Source organism: Episyrphus balteatus, chromosome 3 (genome assembly GCF_945859705.1).
Source record: "Episyrphus balteatus chromosome 3, idEpiBalt1.1, whole genome shotgun sequence".
Classification (NCBI taxonomy): Eukaryota; Metazoa; Arthropoda; class Insecta; order Diptera; family Syrphidae; genus Episyrphus; species Episyrphus balteatus.
The window spans coordinates 42602184-42624801 of record NC_079136.1 but is presented as its reverse complement, the minus strand read 5'-3'; the positions used below and the strand labels follow the sequence as shown (position 1 = coordinate 42624801).

General features: G+C 31.6%; 2 protein-coding genes across 2 annotated transcripts; one reads left to right on the top strand and one right to left on the bottom strand.

Moving 5' to 3' along the window:
* Positions 1-1637: 1637 nt before the first annotated feature.
* On the bottom strand, positions 1638-11204 carry LOC129915663 (ribosome-releasing factor 2, mitochondrial). Its single transcript, XM_055995315.1, has 10 exons — positions 11006-11204; positions 10779-10941; positions 10424-10716; positions 5366-5732; positions 3007-3229; positions 2646-2943; positions 2377-2587; positions 2110-2323; positions 1906-2055; positions 1638-1847 (listed from the first exon to the last, which is right to left on the bottom strand). The coding sequence occupies exons 1-10, from the start codon at positions 11127-11129 to the stop codon at positions 1683-1685; spliced, it is 2208 nt and encodes a 735-aa protein (XP_055851290.1). The 5' UTR covers positions 11130-11204; the 3' UTR covers positions 1638-1682.
* A 2473-nt stretch (positions 11205-13677) lies between these two features.
* LOC129915673 (transmembrane emp24 domain-containing protein bai) lies at positions 13678-22028 on the top strand. The gene is made up of 6 exons (XM_055995330.1): positions 13678-13953; positions 14014-14134; positions 14304-14374; positions 20708-20834; positions 20899-21449; positions 21513-22028. Exons 1-5 carry the CDS (start codon positions 13774-13776, stop codon positions 21018-21020), a joined length of 621 nt encoding a protein of 206 aa, XP_055851305.1. The 5' UTR covers positions 13678-13773; the 3' UTR covers positions 21021-21449; positions 21513-22028.
* The last annotated feature ends 590 nt before the right edge of the window (positions 22029-22618 follow it).

Below are 22618 nucleotides of genomic sequence, written 5' to 3'. Positions count from 1 at the left end.
TGCCAAACGAACAGTTTCAGAATCGTTCGGAAGAATTCCGGACAGTCCCGGACGACCAAACGAAAACGCTATAACTATTAAGCACAAAATATTTTTTTTGTACATGGTGATTTACACAAAATATTCACAAATTTTGGTCGCAATTTCTTGCTTTTATGCGTAAAAGTTGCTTAATAAGAAACACATTTTTCTACTGACGTGGGCACTCGGGCGTATACGTACCTATTTTTTTGTAATTGAGTTTTTTACTTCGTAAGTAGATACTTAAAATTTAAATGATTGTTGTTGGGTATATTCTAAGAAAAAAATTGTTTAACAGTTAGACTCTATCTTCAAATTTGGCACACTTATCGAATATTTAAGAAAATACTTACTGTATACCTCGACTCATGTTAATTATAATTTCTCTGTTGATAATAAAGGTAGAAACTTCTAGCAGGTTTTAATTTAAAAAAAACTGCTATTCTTTGTAATTGAGTTTAAATTATGTAGATATCTTTTTTTTGACTGAACAGATATTAATTTTTAAGGGCAGTTCTATTTTTCTTGGTCCACTTTGGTTTGAAGTAATTTTTTTTAGAAAAATACATTCGTAACAATTACAATTCAATCTTTAGCTATGTTTTTTTGGGGTCCAGTATCTACTGCTAACTACTTTTGATTGCATATTCAACTCCTTTTCTTAAGGGCTCATGATAAAGTTGAAGTTCTAGAAGTTTCAAGAAAAACTAATTTAAAATATCTAAATTTTTACGAGACAAAGACGGTAACGGAGAAGACTTGTACGCGTCTTGTCAGTTACCGCTTTATCTGTGAGTAATTTGGCTACGGTTAATTAGTTTTTCGTAAAACTTCTAGAACATCAACTTTATCATGAGTCCTTAAGACCTACCAAGTTTGAAGAAAAAATATTGCTTCTTCAATGAAACAATTTCAATATGTCTTCTCCGTTACTTTGGAATGGCCGTTTTATTTAATTATTCTTGGGGATTCGGGCTCCAGGGTGAAATCGGCAAATGTGATTTGTGATAGGTGTTAAATCACACAAGACCAAATTGCTCGCCGGACCAAATCTGGTCCTTTAGAGAAAATTTAAGTTTACTTGAAAAACAAAAATACATATATATTTTCACAAAATTTTATTAAAATCCAAACATCTTTGTTAAAGATAAAAATAATTTCTCAAAATTTTTGAGGTTATCTTAAAAAATTATGTAAACCACAAATTGTAGAACAAGTGTAGCACAAGTTTCTTTATAATTTGTTTTCGATAAAAGTGGTATTTTTGCCAGAAATCGTTGAAACCCCTTGTACTTTGTTTTTTAAGGACCTAATAGGGGAAAAAAATATTACCGGAAATAAGCCAAAATTCATACTGCTATGCATGTTTTTGTCCAAAACCTTTATATTTTACCAGTTTAATTACGTAATATGAGACTTTAAGTGGCTAGTATCTTAAATTTCTGTAGTATGGTTTAGTCATTCCGATTAAGACTTTTGTTCAGAACGCCAGTTATTAAAGCTTTTTATATAACTACTTTTATATAAAAATAAAGCAGTGTTCTTTTGCCAAATATCACGGCAAATCGGAAAATCAAATAACAAATGAATAGGTCATTTTTTTTTTTTGAAAAATAAATAATAAACATTTTATTTAAAATAGCACTATAGCACATTAACAATTATTCTAAGCCTTGAGCTCTACGTATAGCTACAACTTCATCCTGTGAATTCATATTCGAATATCCACAAGGTTGCATTGTCATGCTGGCAGTTCCGGAAGTAATTGTTCGTATCACACTTGTGTATCCGGATAATTCTGCTAATGGTGCTTGAACATCAATTAACTAAAAACAAAACCAAAATAAAATATTGAAGAACTTAAAAAAAAAAAATAGTTCTCACCTTATTCTGCTGCCCTTTTGGTTGAACATCATTAATTTTAGCTCTTCTTCGTGATAAGTCAGCAAGAACAGTTGATACTCTCTCTGAAGGAACGATTATTTGTACCGCCATTATTGGTTCCAATAGACGAGTACCAGAATTAATAAGAATCTGAATGGAAGATAAATTTTAGATTTTTTGAAACTTGGAATAATACAAAGTAACCTTTTGAACACATTGTCCAGTTGCAGCCATAACAAAAGAATCCGCTGTTCCACGACCAATAGTTGCATTATGAAGTCTAACTTGAGTTTCAACAACTTGACCACCAACACGAGGTCCCCTCTCCAAAGCAGCTATAGCGCCTTTTTTGATAACTTGCAGAGTTTTCGGTCGCAAAGTGTTTAGGTTAGCCATATTTTCTTGTGATTTACTCAAGCTAAGAAAATACACTCTTTGTTATTTAGAACTCATTAAATAAATGATGTTTACTTAAAGATTTCTTTTTGGTCATTTACTAATTCCAAAGTAATTGTGACACTTTGTTTAGATCCAGCGATTTCTTTTTCTAATGTGAAAGTATCAATTGCAGGCGATTCAATAGTTTCTTTATAAGCAATTTGCAGTGGACCCAAGTCAACATCGATTTTATATTCAGTAAGAATTCGAGACTTTACAATGTCCATATGTAGCTCGCCCATTCCTATAAGAATAATCTTTGTGTACATGGAACTGCTTACAAAAGAACACCTTTGACCAACCTCCCAAAACTGTCTGTCCAGTAGTTTCATCAAAATTAACTCTCAAACTGGGGTCTTCTCGTTGCAATTGCTTCAAAGCAGCTTCCATAGCTGTTTGAGATCCAATACTAGGTGGTTCAATCGAACAGAAATATACTGCATCTGGTATTTGAGGATCCAAGGAGAGAACTTCATTTATAGTTTCCATATTGTCTTCTTCGTCGTCCACATCAGATTTGCCAAGTATTTTTTGTAGCTTTTTTTGAGCTTGTTTTATTGAGGAAGCACTGGATGTTAGTAAATCTCCTGTAACTGTATTCTAAAATATTTATTTACAAATAATGTTTTATTTTTGTTGTTAAAGAAATATAAAGTGTCTCACCTTCAGTCCACTACAAACAGCCACACCTCCACAAGGAACTTCATTTATTTCTCGATACTCATCAGCTAAAGGTTCATAGATTCTTTGTAAAGATTCTGTTGATGATTTAGTATTAATGAGACGCATTCCTTTTTTCAGAGAACCACGTAACACACGGATTAGAGTCAATGGACCACGTTGTTTGTCGTGAACTATTTTGAACACTTTGCCAACAAAATCGTTTCTGAAAAACTTGTGATTAAAAACCAATTTGATACGAGGGCCATCGTCGAAGAAATTTATGAGATCAATAGAACTATAGTAGCTGTTCATCGAAGGAGCATCATAAAATTAAAAAATAACTCAGAATCTGGGGTTTTTTAGACGGTACACGGTAGCTAAAAGGTGGGAGGACCAAGATTTTCTTACTTAAGATTATTTCGTTTTCTTTTCATAAACCCAATTAGTATTTTGTTTTAGCAAGTATACAATTTCATTATTACAGACAATCCGATAAAGAAACGGACAGGGGCGTCATTCCGTGAATAAGGGCACGTTAACGATAATAGTTTCTGTTATATTCGCTTTTAAAATTAAAGAATGAATCGTCAGGAAAAGCAATGACCGGTCATATGCGACGGACTCCCTTTCATAATTCAAGTCCAATTCAGTTACCTTCATGACGAGGAGAGGACCACATTGGACAGCAATCTAACTACTACATAAAATTGGGCAACAAAATAATTAAACTTAACCAAATCGAAGCTGTGTGGTTGCAGAAGTCCCGTACGATTGTTGACGAATAATATCTAAAACCCAAGCCAAACGAAGAAATATTCGGGTGTCACCTTTGAGGAAAATTACTATTTAACTCCAACGAATGCCAGCAGTATTGAAAAAAAACTAACTGCGTTTTTCATCGCATCCCCCAGTGGATGAGAAAAAGGAACAGAACTAAGAGATGGACAATACTACAGCTATACAAGCAGCTATTAGAACCCATGTCTGGTTTCCTAATACGAAAACTGGAATGATGAAAAATTGTGTAAGGAAGAAAAATTTGAGGAATTGAAGGAAAGATGCATAGGTTCTTCACTGGTCTTATGACCAATACCAATAATTTCAGAGTCATCTCCTTGTGGAGGATGACCATAGAGAAATAACGTTGATTCATCAAGTTTCATTGATTCACTGGTAGACCAGAATGTGTGTCTGTGGCTTGTGTCTTGTGTCGCTGTCAAAGTTAAAAAGTATGAAATTAGTATATTGGTGCCAGAATACGTAGCTGTGGCTGTGGCAAGCAAATTCGCTGTGGTACAAGTCGAGTCGACTTTTACTTCAAGCTACAAGCGCAATGACTTTTTACGTTTCAAATGTGGTTGCTCAGTTAAAATTATTTTTTTTCAAGGCAATTGACATTTTAGCGCACCACATAATTCTGTTCATCTTTTCTACATTTTGAGCGATTTTATTTGACATCTTGTACCACGGCGTTTTTCTTTGCCACAAGCGAATTTCCATTCTGTTCAGCCAGTCATACGACACTGCTTTTAACGCTGTAGATCAAGCAATAACCTAAGCTGACCCTCAAGACGATATTCTTATTTTCGGAGATTTTAATCCTCTTGGCTCAAAATGGAAAGCTTCTGATCATCAATTTCATTTTATTGTATCCAATCCTTCTTATTCCCACTATATATGAATGCTTATTTTACGAATTGATAAGAGTAGTATTTAATGGGTTTCTCAAGTGTAAGTCTACTAACACTAAGCTCATTGAAATCGTGTCCTTAACCCTCTCAGCACTTGAGGCTGAGATGGAAGTCGAAGAATGGGCGCCACAGCTTAAGCCACCTTTAATAGAATTATAGTATAAAAAAGACGAAAATCAAAACTAATTGGGCTTTTCTGACCAGTAGGGAGTAGAGTCACTTCTTAAAGGAGCAAAAATATTCAGTACGGACACCGGTGCAGCAAGCGGAAACAATACTCTCGTCACAGCTCTGAAAAGCTAACTCAGCATTTACAAGATTAATTTAACCATAAAACATAGCATGAGAAACCGGAGTCTTGTTTAACAAAGGCACTCCATTTTGGAGCATAACTACACTACGAGCGGAATTCAGAATTGTATTACTAATGTTATTCAGCTACTGGTTATGTTAAGAAAACCTAAGGGTTTCTTTACTTTTAGCTTATGAATTCCAACTGAGGATATTTTGAAGTAAATGCTTGGGCAAACACTCAGAAAATTCATTTCAGAATTATGCTTGAGAAAAATTTGTACTTGAGTAACGACTCTGAATACCGCTCTACATCTTCCAATCGATGTTCCACTCTATTAATTTTATTATTAATGTTATTCATAAAAAAAACTCACCCAAAGCAATCATACAATTGATTTCTCTCATGTGGTGCTGGAAGAAACCGTATAACTGAATCCATCAAAGGTTGTATACCAACGTTCTTATATGCCGATCCAAGTAACACAGGCACTGCCTTGTGACTGCAAGTAGCACGTCGAACAGCTGACCATATTAAATCATTAGAAACTGTATTAAAGCTCTCAGCACTTATCACAGTATCAGCTAGTTCATCATCAATGCCAGACAGGTCATCTATTAAATTATTTCTAAAATTTACCGCTTCATCTAGCGATTTATCTTTTAAAGGTTCCACTCGGAATGTACGACCATAAGTCTCTGGATTCCATGATATTCTATTAAGAGTGACAACATCGATGATACCTGTTGAAGAATTTCTATCTCAAGTTGAATCTTAAGAAGAAGTGGAGTAACTAAAGCTAAAAAAATGGCAAAATTAGGGAAACCGGCCGAACAGCTTAGATTTCGATAATCTTTTTTTCAAACGTCGATAAATAAAAATAAAAAAAAATAAAGTCTATAGATTAAAAATTTCCGCTGATGGCCTTTTGATTTTTTAAAATTTAATGGAAGATTTTTGTTAACAAAAAAAAATTGTTTTCAAAAATTTTGCTTAAATTTCATAAATTAATTGAAGCCAAAAAATTGTCAAGGAAATGAAAGGAAAAAAAATATATGGTTTAAGCGATAGATGCAATTTATATTGCATATCATATTTATATCATAAATTATTGACTTCAAACACAGAAAAAAATATTTGAACACAACGGCAACACCTACAATATTTATATATATACATTTTAAAAAAGCTAGAAGCTTATTCATATTTGTAAAATTAAAATTATGTACATAAATTGAATGAAGGACTTTTGAAAGAATGGTAATTAAACTCAGATTTTGAAAAAAAAAAATTATTGAAAAAATTTCAACATGTCGTTTTTAAAACTTTTTCGTAATATAAAATGCATTTATTTTTCAAATTTTTTCTGGCCACATTTATTATGACTTGAAATTATAAAAGGAAATGTCAATATGTATTACAGTTTATGAAAAAATTAAAAAGTATTTCATTTTCGAAGAACTTTTGAAAAAAAAATTTAACTTATTTTTTTTTTAAGTTCAACATTTAAATATGTATAAAGTTATATTTTTCTTCATTCAATAGCCCTTATTGTTGAAAGTTAAATATCAAAAGTTTAAAGTTCTTATTTGCTAAAGCCTTTGAAAAAATTAATTATTTCAATGCAAAAATTCAGTTTTTATCAAAAAAATCTTATGGAGTAATTTTTACTTATTTTTTTTTTTTTTCAAAACTGTTATATATATTACCTTTTCCTCTTCGGAATTCAACTGATAATATTTATGGCCAAACATTTTTTTAAAATAAATTCATATTTTACTACGAAAAAGTTTGAAAAAAAAGCCATTTAAATTTTTTTAATAACGTTTTTTTCCAATTTTGAGTTGAGGACTATTCTTTCAAAAACTCATGTTTTAATTTAGTGGATAGAAGAAATGAGATTCTAGCTTTTCAAAAACCTGTATGCAAATATTGTAGGTGTTGCCGTTGTGTTTGAAGTTTTTGTGTTTGAAGTCAGTGTGTGAGAGAATTGCATTTATCGCTTAAACGATGAAAGATTGTCCCTTATTCCCATTTTTTTTTTCCTTAAATTATCTAGAGAATCTTTTGCTATCATTTATTTTATGAAATTTAAGCAAAACATACATATGTAGTGGGGGCGGCTTAGCAACAAAATCGTGCACTTTGTGATAAAAGCATGAAATCTACATCGTTGGTAGTACTCAATATAAGATTTATTTTGAGATATTGGGCCACCTTATATTCCATCCGGAAGGGTAGATATAAGAGTTTTTCTGTGTTGCACTCGGTTTGTTGTATATTATAGTATAGGTAATGAAACATTTTTATTAATATGATACATTAGAGTGACCGCAAGAAATCGATTTTCGAAATTTAATCGGGGGAACCCCATAAAATGTTCCGCCTTTGCAGATTTTTAGATAGCCAAAATTTCAGCTCGATTGGATAACTCTAAATGGTGCCGACACTCGCTCAAAGTATCAAAAATCTCTGTTTTTTCACTGTTTTTCCAAGAAAATTAGCTCTAGCTCCCAAACAAATCGGGTTATTTTCAATTTTTATATATTAACTTAAAGGTAGTGTTGCTACACGTAATTCAGATGCTAAATTTGCTTAGTTTTACTAAAAAAGAAAAATTTTGTCATCAATTTAAATTTTCAGTACTTACCTCAAAAAGAGCTGAAGTGCAAACTCGATTTAAAATGAAACTTTTTTTTTAAACTGTTTTATTTAAAAAAACGAAACATTTAACAGAATTCTAAGGCTGTGTGTGAATTGCGTTAAATAGTACACCGTGTAAAATTTTTGACACTATTGAGGTGAACAAAAAAATTTCAGCTGTATGGCTTATTGTTTAATATTTTTCTCTGCCTCTTTTCTGCTATGAAAATCCTTTTTAATAAAAAAAAAAAAAAACAAAACAAAACCATCTGCAAAAAAAATTGAACTCAAATTTAGCCAAGTCCCAGAGCCCAATAAAATTTTAACAGCTGAAAATTTTTTTATTCACCTCAATAGTGTCAAAAATTTTACACTATGTTAACTATTTTACGCAATTCACACACGTCCTAAAAAACAAAAAAAAATAACATCGTGTTACATTTTTTATACATAATTAATGAAGTAAATACTAAAAAAATTTAATCAAGAGATTTACAAAGTAGTTTTGGAAGCATCAGGATACAAATTTTCGGTACTCACTGACTACTTGAAGTACATATTGTTTTTGTTCCTCATCTTTAGTAAAAAGGTTATTAAAATCGGTTATTAATTTGACTCCTCTTTCTGTCATGTCATTTACGACTTTAAGTGATTGCACTTTTTTAAAGCCATCTTTAAAATGCGGGTTTTCGGGCCAAAGATTTGGAGGTTCTTTGAGAAAACTTGTGTCTATTTTCAATCGGCTTAAAAAGTTCAATGTTTCTTTGTTCACAATATTTGTTAACCCTGCTGTGACAAATTGTTCATCTTCATGTGTCTGTAGCTTTGGATTTACTATTCTGTTGGTTTCCGTTTCACTGGTTTTCAAAATTATGTTGGCCGTTTCTAATTTTTCGCCATCTCGTAAAGTTAGGTCAAAGAACGCCAGACCTGCCAGCTCTGAACTCAAATACCATAAATGGTTTGAGAATTTAGCAAGAGCCTTCTCTGAAATATCTTTGTTTATCTTGCGGTATTCAATGTTATTACGCAAAAGATCAAGATCTTGTTTAGGAGTCAGATAAGCTCTTGGGGCATTAAACCAAGCAAAAGTTTTTCTTGTCGAATGTAAGTTTGATTTTAAAACTACAACGTCAATTGGATTTTGCCCTAGTGCTTCTATTGTAGCTATAATTATGTGAAAAGCATTTCTATCAGATGCCTTACATCGATCCAATAACATAGAAAGTTTCATTGTTAATAGCTCTTTCACCCCACGACTATACCTCATACTTTTGCTACCCGAGGGCCCAGAGATAGAGAAACATCCATTCTATCCCAATCCGCAGAATAAAACAGTTAAAAAAAAGTTTAATTTTAAATCGAGTTTGCACTTCAGCTCTTTTTGAGGTAAGTACTGAAAATTTAAATTGATGACAATATTTTTCATTTTTAGTAAAACTAAACAAATTTAGCATCTGAATTATGTGTAACAACACTACCTTTAATTTAATATATAAAAAGTGAAAATAACTTGATTTGTTTGGGAGCTAGAGCTAATTTTCTTGGAAAAACAGTGAAAAAACAGTGAAAAAACAGAGATTTTTGATACTTTGAGCGAGTGTCGGCACCATTTAGAGTTATCCAATCGAGCTGAAATTTTGGCTATCTAAAAATCTGCAAAGGCGGAACATTTTATGGGGTTCCCCCGAAAAAAATTCGACAAAAAATTTTTTCTATGGGAGTTGCGGTCACTCTAATGATACATGATTTCGAGGTATTTTTAAATGCCTGTTCCAATAAAACTGACACCAAAATGTCTCGACCATCACGTAAAAAGTTATTGGAGTCTTTATGAATAGTCTTTTACTTAAGGAGCTAGAGTCAGAATATTACCATTTACTCATTGAAAATAAGTGCTAGGCTAATGAAATTTTGTATGGACGTTTCATATACCATACGAAAAAATAATAAAATATGCCCATACAAATATATTGGGTTAAAGGGTATTTTTTTTTTTAGGGTGAAAGAACACTTTTGAAATGGTACCATTGCACACCATGAACAATTTATGCATTTTTGTTTAACTGCATACAAATGTTATACATACTATTGGAATCAAAAATTTACCATGGAATATTTAATTTTTATGACAAACTTAAAGAGCTTGCTTTTATTTTTCATTTAATTTTCATACAAACTAAAGTTTTGAAGGAGTGAGGTGCATAAGTAAAAGTATGAAAAATAATTGTGCAGTTTGTGATAAAGGGATCAAATTAAATTAAATTGGCCCAATATCTTATGAGGGTTATGTATTGTATTAACAATCCTATTAATTTGATCCCTTCCGGATGGAATACAAAGTGGCCCAATATCTCAAAATAACTTTTATATTGAGTAGGGTAGAGTTGCCTATTTTCGGCCGTCTTATAATAACTTATAACTAGGGATTTCGTAGGTTTTATTCCAAAATTTTGCTCTTATACTGTTCTCATATATGTTAGAACAGCATACGAGTGAAAATTTGAAATAAACCCCTTTGAAATCACTAGCAACTCAACCCTATACCTACTACTAACCATGTAAATTTCATGCTTTTATCACAATGTGCACAATTTAGCTGTTTTTTTTAATTCTAACCCGCCCGACTAATGGTTTTATTACAGCAGCATCTGCAATTTTTAAACTATAGACTTTAAAGTATATTTAATTACCGACGTTTAAAAGAAAGATCGTCAAAATGAGAGCTGTTTGACCGGGTTATCTAATAATTCGCTTTAGTTACTCCACTAAAAAATATAATTCAACTCACTCAAATTAGCTTTGGAATCTTTTTCGGGATATTGCAAACAAATTGGCCTAATGTCCAATCTTGATGTAATATCTTTTACAGAAGCATCAAAATTAGCATCAGGACGATCCATTTTATTAATGAAAATCATTTTTGGTAATTTATGTTTCTCAGCTTGTGACCAAACAGTCAGAGTTTGAGCTTCAACTCCAGCCGTTCCATCTAAAACAATTATTACCCCATCTACAGCAAATAATGATTGTTCTACTTCCATCGTGAAATCAATATGACCAGGAGTATCAAGGAGGTTTATTCTATATTCAAATTTTAACATAAATAAATACAGAATCATAATCATTCCCACTTTTATTCTTACTTTGCATCATTCCATTGAAATGTTACTGCGGAACTACAAATTGTTATTCCTCGATCTCGTTCTTGGGTTAAGTAATCGGTGACGGTGTTTCCACGATGTACTTCTCCAAGAGATCTTGTTTTACCAGAATAGAATAACATTCGTTCGGTAGTTGTTGTTTTACCTGGATTTTTGTATTGTAAATCAATTGTTGTGGATTGATAACAAAAAATATTTGCAAGACTTACCGGCATCGATGTGAGCTAAAATACCAATATTTCGTATGTCAATCACTTTTGAACTGTAATATCGATTTTTTGTGATTGTACAAACTTTTTTTAAACATCGAATAATATTTGTTTGAATCAGCATTGTTGAATTTATTTAATTATTATAAGAAAAACAAGAAAAAATTGATGAAAAATTCAAATTTGGTTACCGCAAGAAAATTAACAGCTGTTTTATTTTTTCTAGCTGTCAAATATATTTAAGGTGGAAACACAATACAAACTGCCAGAAAAATGGAATCATTCAGAGCTATGTCTCATGTATGTACTTAAGGAGACGGTTATATCGAGCAAGTAAATGAAAGGAAACAAAAATTGATTTTTTTTTATGTCCCAGCTCCACCTAACCTAAATCTAGATTTAAAATGGTGTTTCCTCCCACAGTACACATAAAAAGGTAATATCTTCCAAACTGACATTGGTCGCCAAATTGTCAAAACATGACAATTTGGCGGCCAAGGTCAGCTTCAGTAAATCTTATTTTTTTATTTCTCGACGAAAAACGCACAAAAACCGAAAAACCACGCACACTACTAATTTTTAAACAATAATTCACTAAGAAACATGAAAAAAATTTGTTATTATTTAATTTATAATTTTTTTTAAATGACATTTTATAAATTAAAACAAAAACAAATTTCCTGTTAACTACGATTGAAATATAAAAATTAAAGGCCGACCTGACAGATTGGTGCCCATTTTTGACAAACATATTTTGACAACGTTCGGAAGATATTACCTTATTGTGTACTGTGGTTTCCACCACAATGAGATGATTTTATGATAGCCAAAATGAAATAATTTCGTAATTGAGGTCAGTTCAGATTTCTAATTAAGGGCCAGTCGTACAAACGTGGCTCAGCCTCGGATCAGGAATTTAACCCACCGATTTCGGCGGATTATCTGCGGGTCAACTTCGGTTCAAGCATGGATATGACTATTGCACCAATGATAAACCGAAACCTTATCATCGATTTCAGAAAATAAAAGTTGCTGAGCCACGGATTAAATATTTTTACAACTGGCCCTAAATTTTTTTTGTTTAATAGTCCATTTTTCTGGATGAAAAAAATCCTACTTAAAGCCTAGTACGCTGCTGATGCGAAACGAAAAATTTTTAAGTCTCCAAAGTCGACAACGAAAATTCTAACGAAAAAATATCATCGATTATTCTGTCAAAGTCAAAATAAAAAAATTCAAAATTAATTTTAAATCAAGAAATATCAACAGAAAACAATTTTTAAAGCAAGAAATAAATGAATTAAAAGTGGAAAAACCGTAAACACTGCTCTTGGAGTTAAGAAAAATGCACAGGACATTTAAAAGTAAGTGACAAATGAGTGAAAACTCTCCAATTTTTCGCTAGAGCTGCGTACTGAAAAACGAAAAGCAAAACGAAATTTTCCGTTCAGGTTTTCGTTAACGCAATTTTGTATGGAAATTTTCGTTTCGTTTCAGCTGCGTACTAGGATTTAACTACAATGATTTAAGAAGTAAAAAAGTGGGAAACTTACATAAGTAAATTTTTTTACCTACTTCTTTCTAGCGCTATTTGTTTTTTGGAAAAAAAATAGAAAAATTGTTTTTTAAACCAAAAAATAAGCTTTTTGCATCATTATTTTTAATTTTGTAGTCGAAAAAACTATCAGAAAATGCGTTTGAAAATTTTCAGTTTTTGAGTTAGGTATTGCAAAAAGTGGCCGTTGTATTTATACCTTTATGCCCACTTTTCACGAGTCAATTTTAGCCACACTTCGGTCAACTAGCATTTTTCTATAGGGATTGTCACTTTAGTCGCCTGCGACTTACGTTCAAACTAGTCGAAAAGCTTCGCTGCACGGCAAAAATCGACTAGTGAAAAGTCCCCATTAGACAGCGTCTAAGAATATGGATCAACCTTTAACCTATTAAATTTATTCAATGCAAAATGTTTCCAATATCGCGAAATCGCGAGAAAGTTGCAATTGGTTTCTGGAAACGAAAAACTTCAAATAATAGGTGTGTTTTTTATTACCATCAGCAGCAGACACAACAAAAATTTAGAGTTGTCATATTTTTCGCTTTCATCCTTTTCTTGTATTTTTCATGTATGTTTTACAAAGAGATACAAAAATGTATGCTAGCAAAACTATTTTAATACATTTTTTTCATTTCACGTTTTTAAACAAATTCTAAACAATTTATGAAAAAATTAGTTTGGTAGCACAGATTTAAAACTCTTCAAAAAGTTAAGCCCAGAGAAATCTCCGGGCTAAACAACTAAGCCCAAGGGGCTAAGGTGTTGTTGTATTCAACATTTAAATTGCTTAGCCCAGACTGCGTTTTTTTTGTCTAGTAAAGACCGGTTGTAATAAAAAACACACCTAATGATGCAATAAGTAACTAGTTTTTGGTCTAAAAAACAATTTGTATGATTTTTTCACAAACCAATTGCGCTAACGAGAAGGACGAGATAGTTTTAAGAAAATCTTAAATTGATAGTCAGTGCAAGCGTACCATTATGTTTCAAAAACAGCAAAACTACCTCGAATGCAGTCATTTTCATCTGACAAACCAGTGACAGGCGGCGCGATGGCCACCTCATCCTAATACTCGCTAACAGCTATACGCTTACGACTCTTTTGTCAAAACTGATAGAGGGAAGTAGAACAAAAAATTTTTTGACACAGCGGCACTAAAATCTTCAAAAAATTCTTTTTGTTTTTAGTCCAAAAATTAATCCATACAAAATGGAATTTCTAATAAAATATATTAGTTTAATATGTCTATTAATGTGTTATGTCGATGGTGTTATGTTCAACTTGGCTCCAAACACACAAAAGTGTTTAAAAGAAGACATCCAAGCTAACCAGCTGCTAATGGGCGAGTACGAAGTTACTGATGTTCCCGGCCAAACGATCGATTATATTGTACCTATGACAAATATTTTTTAAATTAAATTATTTCTTAAATGAGTTGAATATTTTTAGGCAAAAGATACCAAAGGACATATTCTATCCCAAAAACAACACATTACAAAGGGAAAAATAAGTTTCACATCGGAAATCTACGACACTTATGAAATCTGTTTCACGTCCTCAGTACCGCCACGTAAGTGAAACTTTTTTTTTCTCTTTTTGACTTCTTGTAGATGGAAGAGTTTGTAAGAAGTAGTAACTTGTTTTTCCTTCAGATAATAGAGACAATTTACCATCATTTTTTTTTTTACAGATTTAAGTTTGATAAAGAAATTAAAGTTATTTTATTTTTATTTTCATAGATCAACGTGGAGTCTCACAAGAAGTTTCATACACCACAAAGAAAGGTGTCGAAACAAAAAGCTATGAAGGAGTAAGTTAATTTGAATTTTGTGTTTATCTTTTTTTTTATATTTGAATATTTTTCTTGTCTTATCTTTTTTTTTCTATTTTAAATATTTTTTCTTCTTAATTGCATATTAATTTTTGAAAAAAAATTCCGGTCTTCAGTTGGTAAATATTATTTTGCCCCTTAAAGACTTTTTTTTTCTATTTTTTGCGAGTTTTGATTCCATCAATCATATAATTTCTTTATCTTTTTGTTGCATTGCTTGAGTTTTTTTTTTTTTTCATTTATTTTTCAAAAACCGGTTAAGTTTAATGATCCCGTTTATTTATGAAGAACAGTGATGGTGTGATAGACTAATCAAATCTGTTGTTTTGTGTATCAATTTAATTTGTTAAATACATACGAGTGCAACTAAAATCATTCAAACTATCACAAATGTTAAAAATTGGGTTCAAAATCTGTACCCAATGGTGCTATGAGTTTCCCTAGAGTGAACAATATCTGTGCATAACTTTTTTCTGTCACATTTGTCTCATTAGTTAGTTTTATATCGCTTGATCCTTGTTCAAAAGCAATAAGTTTGCATTTTAAGATCTATGAATAAAAAATAAAATTTGTGGCACGTCGCACACTGGGGCAGCTCCATAGAGATCAGTGCGCAAAAGGTCACTTTTAAATGTTGTCGAAAGAAGAAAAAACTTTTTCGTTTCGGAAAGTATACAGTATTTATGATATGAAAAATCCATTTTTTTTTTATTTTCATGCCTTGCACTATGTTAGACACGCGATCAAAGTTGACAAGTTCGTTGTGAAATTTGCAATTGGGAAATAGTACCTACATAAATAAGTTCCTTTTGTATTTTTAATAAATTTGTTATTTATTGTGCCATTTAAAATATAAAATATGTCCATGGAAGGTAAAGATGTGAAGATTAATTTTTTTATTTTAAAAATGAAAAAAAGAATTCTTGTAATTAATTAAGGGATATGAAGTGCGAGTGTTTTTTTTTTAGACGTTGTTTTAGTTTTTGTACAATATCTTCCGTGGCGGCAAAAGTTTAACAAACCTAATAATTGGCGAAGACTAAGACATACTTCCTTAGTATGAATGTGAAAGCAGAAGTGCTAAACTTCTGCCGCCTATTTTTTTTTTTTCATTTCAGAAAAATAGTGTTCGCGATGGGGAAAATACGATAATTAAGGCGACAAGAATTGATAACCGTATTTTGTAGAAGAGTTCAATACAATCATTTTTTACTATGGGAGAGGGGGGTCTATCTCCCCCCGTTTAGGCGGGAGGGCCAATTTTCTAAAATATGACGAAAAATATAAAAAAATTATTAAAAAACAACGGCAACACTTACAGTTATGAACGATACCTTTTTCAAAAGCCATAATTATACACTTAATTCTAATTTTTAAATCAAATTATTTAAATTAATTGTTCTCTAAATAATCAACTATAAAGTCGAAATTTGGGAAAAAAAAATTAAAAAAAAACGCATTCAATACTATTTTTACCAAGACTGTGAATTTAAATATGAAATTTATCGATGAAATAAACTGCCTCAATTAATCTCTTATCAAATTCTGAAAACCGTATGCTTCTATGACTCCTAGTTTTTGAGAAAATTGAAAATTAAAAAACTACCTTTTTATCAGATTTGTATTTTTTAGCTGTTTTCGTTTTTACATAAACATAATGTTTGCAAGCAGTATGCCCTTAGCAACTACCCTACTAAGGCTCACTATTATAGTATTTCGGGTGAGTGCGATTTTGGGTGTAGACAAATTTTCTTTAAAATTTAAGTTTTTCGAATCCAAAAGAAACTTTGTACATACCCAACCTTGCCCCCACCCCAAATCTTTTATTGTGCCCAAGCAGGGGGGTTGCAGGGGTATAGCATGCGGGACAAAGAGGGTCTTAAAAAGGGAGTTAAGTTAAAAAGGTGTTAATATTAGCGAAAATAGCCAAGAAAATGAAAATCTGATACAAAGGTAATTCTCTTATTTTCAATTTTCTCGGAAACTAGAAGGCATTGAAGCAAATGGTTTTCAGTATTTGATAAAAAATTAGTTGAGGCAGATTATTTCATCGATTAATTTCATATTTAAAGTCACAGTCTTGATTAAAATAGTATTCAATTTGTTTTTTCAAATTTTTTTTCACAAATTTTGACTCTGAAATCGATTATTTCAAAAACAAGTGATTGAAATAACTTGATTTTAAAACTCAAATTAAGTGTACAGTTTCTGCTTTTGAAAAAGGTATCATTTATACCTGTAAGTGTTGCCGTTGTTTTTTAATAATTTTTTTTTAATTTTTCGTCATATTTTAGAAAATTGCCCCTCCCGCCTAAACGGGGGGAGATAGACCCCCCCTCCCATAGTAAAATATAATTGTATTGAACTCTTCTACAAAATACTGTTATAAATTCTTTTCCCCTAAGTTATCGTACTCGTGCCTTTTTTTCCTGTGTAAACACTCATGTTTATGTTTAAGCAACTTTGTCTTTTCTTAGTAAAAATTAAATTTGTGCTCATTTTTACTATTTTACATAACTATTAAACACAAAAAGTCACTTTAGACTCTTCAAAATAATTTATCGCACAAAACCACTACTTTTGCCCCACTGTGCGTCGTCACCCTGTGAAAGGGCAAAAGCCTAGTGAATAACAAATCTCAACCATTTTTGTGTGCGTAGGTACCTATAATTAATTGTGCAATAATGGAAGGGACATTTAATTTACCGCCGAGTTCGATTTGGTAAAATGAGAGGCTTTTTATGACCATGATACTCTTAAAGACTGTATCAATTCCTCGTTAGAGGCTGTGGACTTGGTCGATGGGGAATGTGTTACGAGAAGTAAAAATAAAAAATGTTTTCAATTCTTATGTGAAGTGGAAAAACCCCCATAAATGTAATCACGGTCCTAGAGGAGGAAATGTCTTTGCCATTCACACTTATTAATATAGATTATCTTAGAGTCTGGGTTCTTGTAGGGCAGGCATGTCAAACTTGCGGCCCACGGGCCGCATGCGGCCCACGACGCTTAACTCTGCGGCCCAGTCCACATTTTTAAAAATTTCGAGTTTAAGTTTATAATTTACAGTACTTTGCCATATTATTAGGCATGAGCGAAAAAATTGCAATTTTTTGTTTCATGTTGCTCAATTTTTAAAGTTTTTGTTGAGATATCCAACATTTTTTTTGTCTCATTTAATTTTAAATTTTGATAAAAAAAAATAACGTACAGCCCTAAAAGACGTTTTCTAAGGATTTCATGACCAGAGAGTTTCCAGATTGGTCCAATACTTTATTTTTTGTTAGGAAGAATAACATTCTTAATTTTATGGCAAGAACCCCATTATGCACAAATATAGCATCTTTGAGACTCAAGCATATTCCGAAATCGTAGAATCAAAACGAAAATGTCTTTAAGAGCTTAATCCCTTTTACACGTTATTATTTATCGAAATTTATGAATTCTTTTACTTTTTTTAAGTTAATCCGTATCTATCCTTATCGGTCTTATCAAAAATAATCCACAAAAAAATATAAACTTTCATACTGAATATGAAAAAGGCTTGCAGATTTATGTCTTTGAAAGACAAGTTCTCTTGATTTTCTTCGCTTTTTTCCTGTTAAATGTACCTGTCGATGCGAGTTGTTATTTAAGTCATTAAGACGAATGAGTTACCTATAAGATCCAGCCTAACTTACCTTGGTCTTAGAAAAAACATGGTAAATGGAATACATTAATGTAATCATTTTTCTTGTTTTTTTTTAATAATTTGTTTTATAAAAATTTTAGTTCTCCTTTTTTCTGCGGCCCATACAAATTTTGATCTCGCTGTTTTGGCCCTTCGTTACCATTGAGTTTGACATGCCTGTTGTAGGGGGTTCTGCAATTTTCACAGTAGTTTTTTTTTTATTTTGGTTAGTTGATGCACTAACAAAAATAACTTTGTGCGGGCTAAGATGTTGCAGCTGCCATAGTATTTTATATTTTAAGGCCCTCTTTGTATTAAGAATGCCAACTTAATTGAAAAAAAAAAAAATTTCTCAAGTGGGGCGAAAAATCATGATTGCTTAAAAAAAGTGTGTACAAATATGGGAAATTTGTTGAAATTGCTTCTTCTTCAAACTGAAATCCGATTGATTTCTAGAGAAAAAGACCTTGTAAACGTTTTCGTATGATACAAAATGGCATATTTGAAAAATGGAATGCTTTTAATTTTGTATTTCTTTGCTTTATTGTCAACATAAACGGGTTGAGACAAAAAAGTAGTCTTAAAAGCACGGTTATCTTGGATAGTTAGTTTCACTTGCTTTTCTTTACTCTCTAACAAGCGAACACAGAAATAGCATATTTTTGAACCGTTATATTTTCTTTCCTCGTTCAAAATTTGTATTTATTTTTTTTATTGGAACCTATTAATTGATAAGTGGTTTTTAAAAATGTAGACAGAAAATTTATTTAAAAAGAATTATTTTTGAGCTTCGCAGTCAAAGAAAAAATTCTTATCAAATAGCTTAAACACTGTATTAGTCGCCTGAGTGTTGTATAACGTTATACACCATTCAGGCCATTTGTAAGAGCAAATAGAAATTTATACTTTAAAAATAAAATAAATTTCGCATGCCTTCTTCGCGCAAAATTTCCATACGAGTGAAAGTGACCGATTACATGGAAATGTTAAGTGGGATTATTTAAACGTTCCAAACTGAGTTATAAGAAGGAGACTTAATAACAGCTGTGTATTTTTGGCATTGCTTTCCGTCCGCAGTTGACGTTTACTTGCATTACAAAAACAACACGCAGCTGTCGATAGGAATAGAAGCTTTACCAAGTTGCGGATTGAATTTTGACGAGATGTACATATAAGTTTACGTTTTGCGTTCTCTGGGTGCGTGCAAATAACGTACTTTGCCATATTATTTGGCCCAAGCGAAACATCTTAAATTTTTTTCTGTTGAAAAACACCATAACTCCAGGCCAACACGAAAAGGAACTTGGGAACATTTTGATTCTACGATTTTTGAATAGGCAAGATGAATTCCTTGCCATAAAGTTGAGAATGTGACGTTATTCCGCGATACAAAAATTTAAGTATTGGACCGGTTTAATAACTCTCCGGACATGAATTCGATAGAAAACCTTTTGCACGTTATTTTTAATCAAAATGTATGAATTCTTCAATTTTTTTTAAGACAATCCGTATCTAATACAAAAAAAGAAACGTTTTTTTTTTGCATTTATAATATAAGGCAATATTTCAAAAACGGAGGCCATTAAAAATGTTTTGACTTCGGATTCGAGTTCAAAACCTGCTCAAAAGTATATTTTGGTTTTTTTTTTTGTAGCAAAAAGCTTGTTAACCATTGTCATAGACCAATAGTAGAAAAAGACAGACAAATAAATAAGAAAAGAAGTGGTTCAAAAATACCGTTTTATACACAGTAAAATTAGTGCCAAAATTCATAATTTTTGAGCAAATATTATTAAAATTATATGAGTTAGAAGTCTGGTTTGACGTTTTATATGGGATTTCCCATATTAACCTTCCGCCTTCTTGGAGGCCGGGTTAATGTTAAAAAAAAAAAATACCTGACATTTTAAAGGATTTTTTAATTATTGAGGGGTGTCTCAGTCGAAGTTCAACAAAAATTTTTTTTAGGACCACTCTAATACTCACTTTGAGATATGATCAAACGGCAGCAGGAAACGGACATGTGCTTCGTTACTCTTATTTACTTACATAAATCTAGACATAAATCATTGGATTACCGCCTAATTGTTCGGTTTCTAGGTTTTAAGTCCCTCTTACTTTTCCCCGATTGTGTTTACTATAGAAACAATTGTGTTTACCATAGAAACTTTGCTGATGGTTAAAGAGGGTTAGATATGGTTAAGACAGACTTATCTCAAAATTTGTACACGTTACCGTACCCTTAGTTAACATCTTGGCTAAACTTCCAAAGAAGAATTCCTCTTCACTTTCCATTGGTTGGATATACATATGTATGTATATGAAGTTTATTCATAAAGTTTTTAAAGTTTCGTGCGTAAAATGTAAATTGACAGCATTTTTTCTGAAAGAACGGAAATTTATCATTATAAATAAAATAGAAGGAATACAATCGTTCATTAAACACTTCCGATAAATTAAATATTTTCTGTATTTTGTACCTACCTATTAATTTTCATCCCAAACTCAGTTAATTTATTTTCATTTCAAAGGTTTTTAAATAAAATCATGAATCCAATTAAAATAATTTTTTTTTCTGCATGTAGTGCTGATTTTAAATTTCAACAAGAATTTGCATTAACTTTTTTTATTTGAATTCACAGATCGGTGAAGCAGCTAAACTTAAACCTCTCGAAGTGGATTTAAGACGTCTGGAAGACTTATCTGACTCAATTGTTCGTGACTTTGCTTTGATGCGTAAACGCGAAGAAGAAATGCGTGATACAAACGGTAATGTGTACATCATATAACTGATTGTTCAAATTTGTTTAATGTATATTCTTTTTTTTTACAGAATCAACAAACAGCCGTGTATTGTTCTTTAGCATATTCAGTATGTGCTGCCTGCTTGGATTAGCCACTTGGCAAGTGCTCTACCTGCGAAGATATTTCAAAGCAAAGAAACTCATTGAATAACTCTCCATTTTCACTCCTGTGTCTGAACACATTATTTTCTGTTCTAACTCCAAAACACTTTAAGATTAGAAATCTATTATTTTTGTTTTATTATTTCTCTTTAATTTTTCATTTGTAATAAAATCGTCAACAAAGAAGTTACAAAAAAAAAAAAACGAAAAAAGTAAACAGATTTTTGATTCTATTTTGGTTTTTGTTTGATAAGAAGAACTTATTCGTCATTTTTTTATCAAAGCTTATCACAAAATGTATATTCAATGGCAATGATATCTTATCGACAATTGTTTTTTGTATGAAGTTTTTATGACTGCGCTTTCCGAATTCCTGTGAACTGGGAAGAAGGCAGTTGGAAATATTAATTTAAACAAAACACTTGACTCAACTTCGCTCGGAATGTTTGCAAAATTATTAATAATTATTTCAGTTTTTGTAAGTTATTTGTATCTAAAGCTATTTGAACTCAATATTTTGATAATCCGAGGTTGTTTTCAGCTGGGAAATTCCCACGCAGCCTGGAATGTAACTTGTGATTTCGATTTGGCAGGAATTGAAGGTATTATTAAATATTTGCCAGTTGAGTGCCAAGAAATATATAAAAAAGGAAATGACTCTGAATTATATCAATCTTCATTGGATGAATCTAGAAATTTTGCAAAATTTTACAAAAATTTGGAAGAGTATGAGAGACAAGAAAGTTCAACTACACCAAATGAGATACCAAAACAAAACACAACATTAAGATTTGATATTTATAATCGAACGAAATTACACACCTGTGCTATGGAATTTGCAGAGAGAACTGATCTGCCAACGGAAAGTGATAAAGCTAAGGAATATTATAATTGTTTGTCTCTAAAGAGAGATCAAATGATTGAATTGATTCCAAGAGAAGAAGAAGAGATGTCGTGGGATATAGCAAACTAAAAATTTTATGTAGAGTTTTTCGAGATAATATTACAATTTCATTCATTAAAGCTCAACAAATAAATTTGTATCTCTTTATAATAATTGTTTTGTAACTTCAATACAACTTGGAGATTTTTTTGCTTGACTGAGTCAAATCAACTCGTGGGAATAGGGCACGTAGTGATTTTTCTTCTTGTTTTCAAAAAAAAAATCATGGCTTTTTAGTCATCGTGTGATAGTGTGAGTTTCACGTGGAATGTTTTCCGCCCGGAATATTTTTGTTCGTCCGGAATTTTAATAGCTATCATAAGTTTCACCCGAAGTGCATTTACATTTTCCGCTAAACTAGTGAGAGAAGAGCTGTCGAATACCTCACAAGTTACCTGAAAAAAAAAAGTTAAAAATACAGGGAGATGTCCGAACGTGAACAACTTTTCGCCCGGAACTCACAATACGAGAAAAGTGAAATTCAATTTTTCCGGGTGGAATCTTGTTCACGTGAAACTCACAATAGGGCTGATTAGTTGGGAATCCCAAAAAGCTCAAGATTCATTGCAAATACATATAAAATAGATTAGTGATAAGGCCGAATAAAGCATTGACAGTCAATAACAGGTCAAGTTGAACTTGTTTGTAATTAAGTGGGTCACTGTGGCGTATGTGGAACTTTTTTTAAATGTTACATATTATTT

Excerpts from the sequence above, each read along its gene's own strand:
- LOC129915663 (XM_055995315.1), bottom strand. The coding sequence starts at position 11,129 with ATGCTGATTCAAACAAATATTATTCGATGTTTAAAAAAAGTTTGTACA. Across the intron at positions 2,324-2,376 it reads GACCAAAAAGAAATCTTTAA|CTTGAGTAAATCACAAGAAA; the intron begins GTAAACATCATT and ends GTATTTTCTTAG. Across the intron at positions 2,056-2,109 it reads CTGGACAATGTGTTCAAAAG|ATTCTTATTAATTCTGGTAC; the intron begins GTTACTTTGTAT and ends TCTTCCATTCAG.
- LOC129915673 (XM_055995330.1), top strand. The coding sequence starts at position 13,774 with ATGGAATTTCTAATAAAATATATTAGTTTAATATGTCTATTAATGTGT. Across the intron at positions 14,375-20,707 it reads AAACAAAAAGCTATGAAGGA|ATCGGTGAAGCAGCTAAACT; the intron begins GTAAGTTAATTT and ends TTGAATTCACAG. Across the intron at positions 20,835-20,898 it reads AGAAATGCGTGATACAAACG|AATCAACAAACAGCCGTGTA; the intron begins GTAATGTGTACA and ends TTTTTTTTACAG.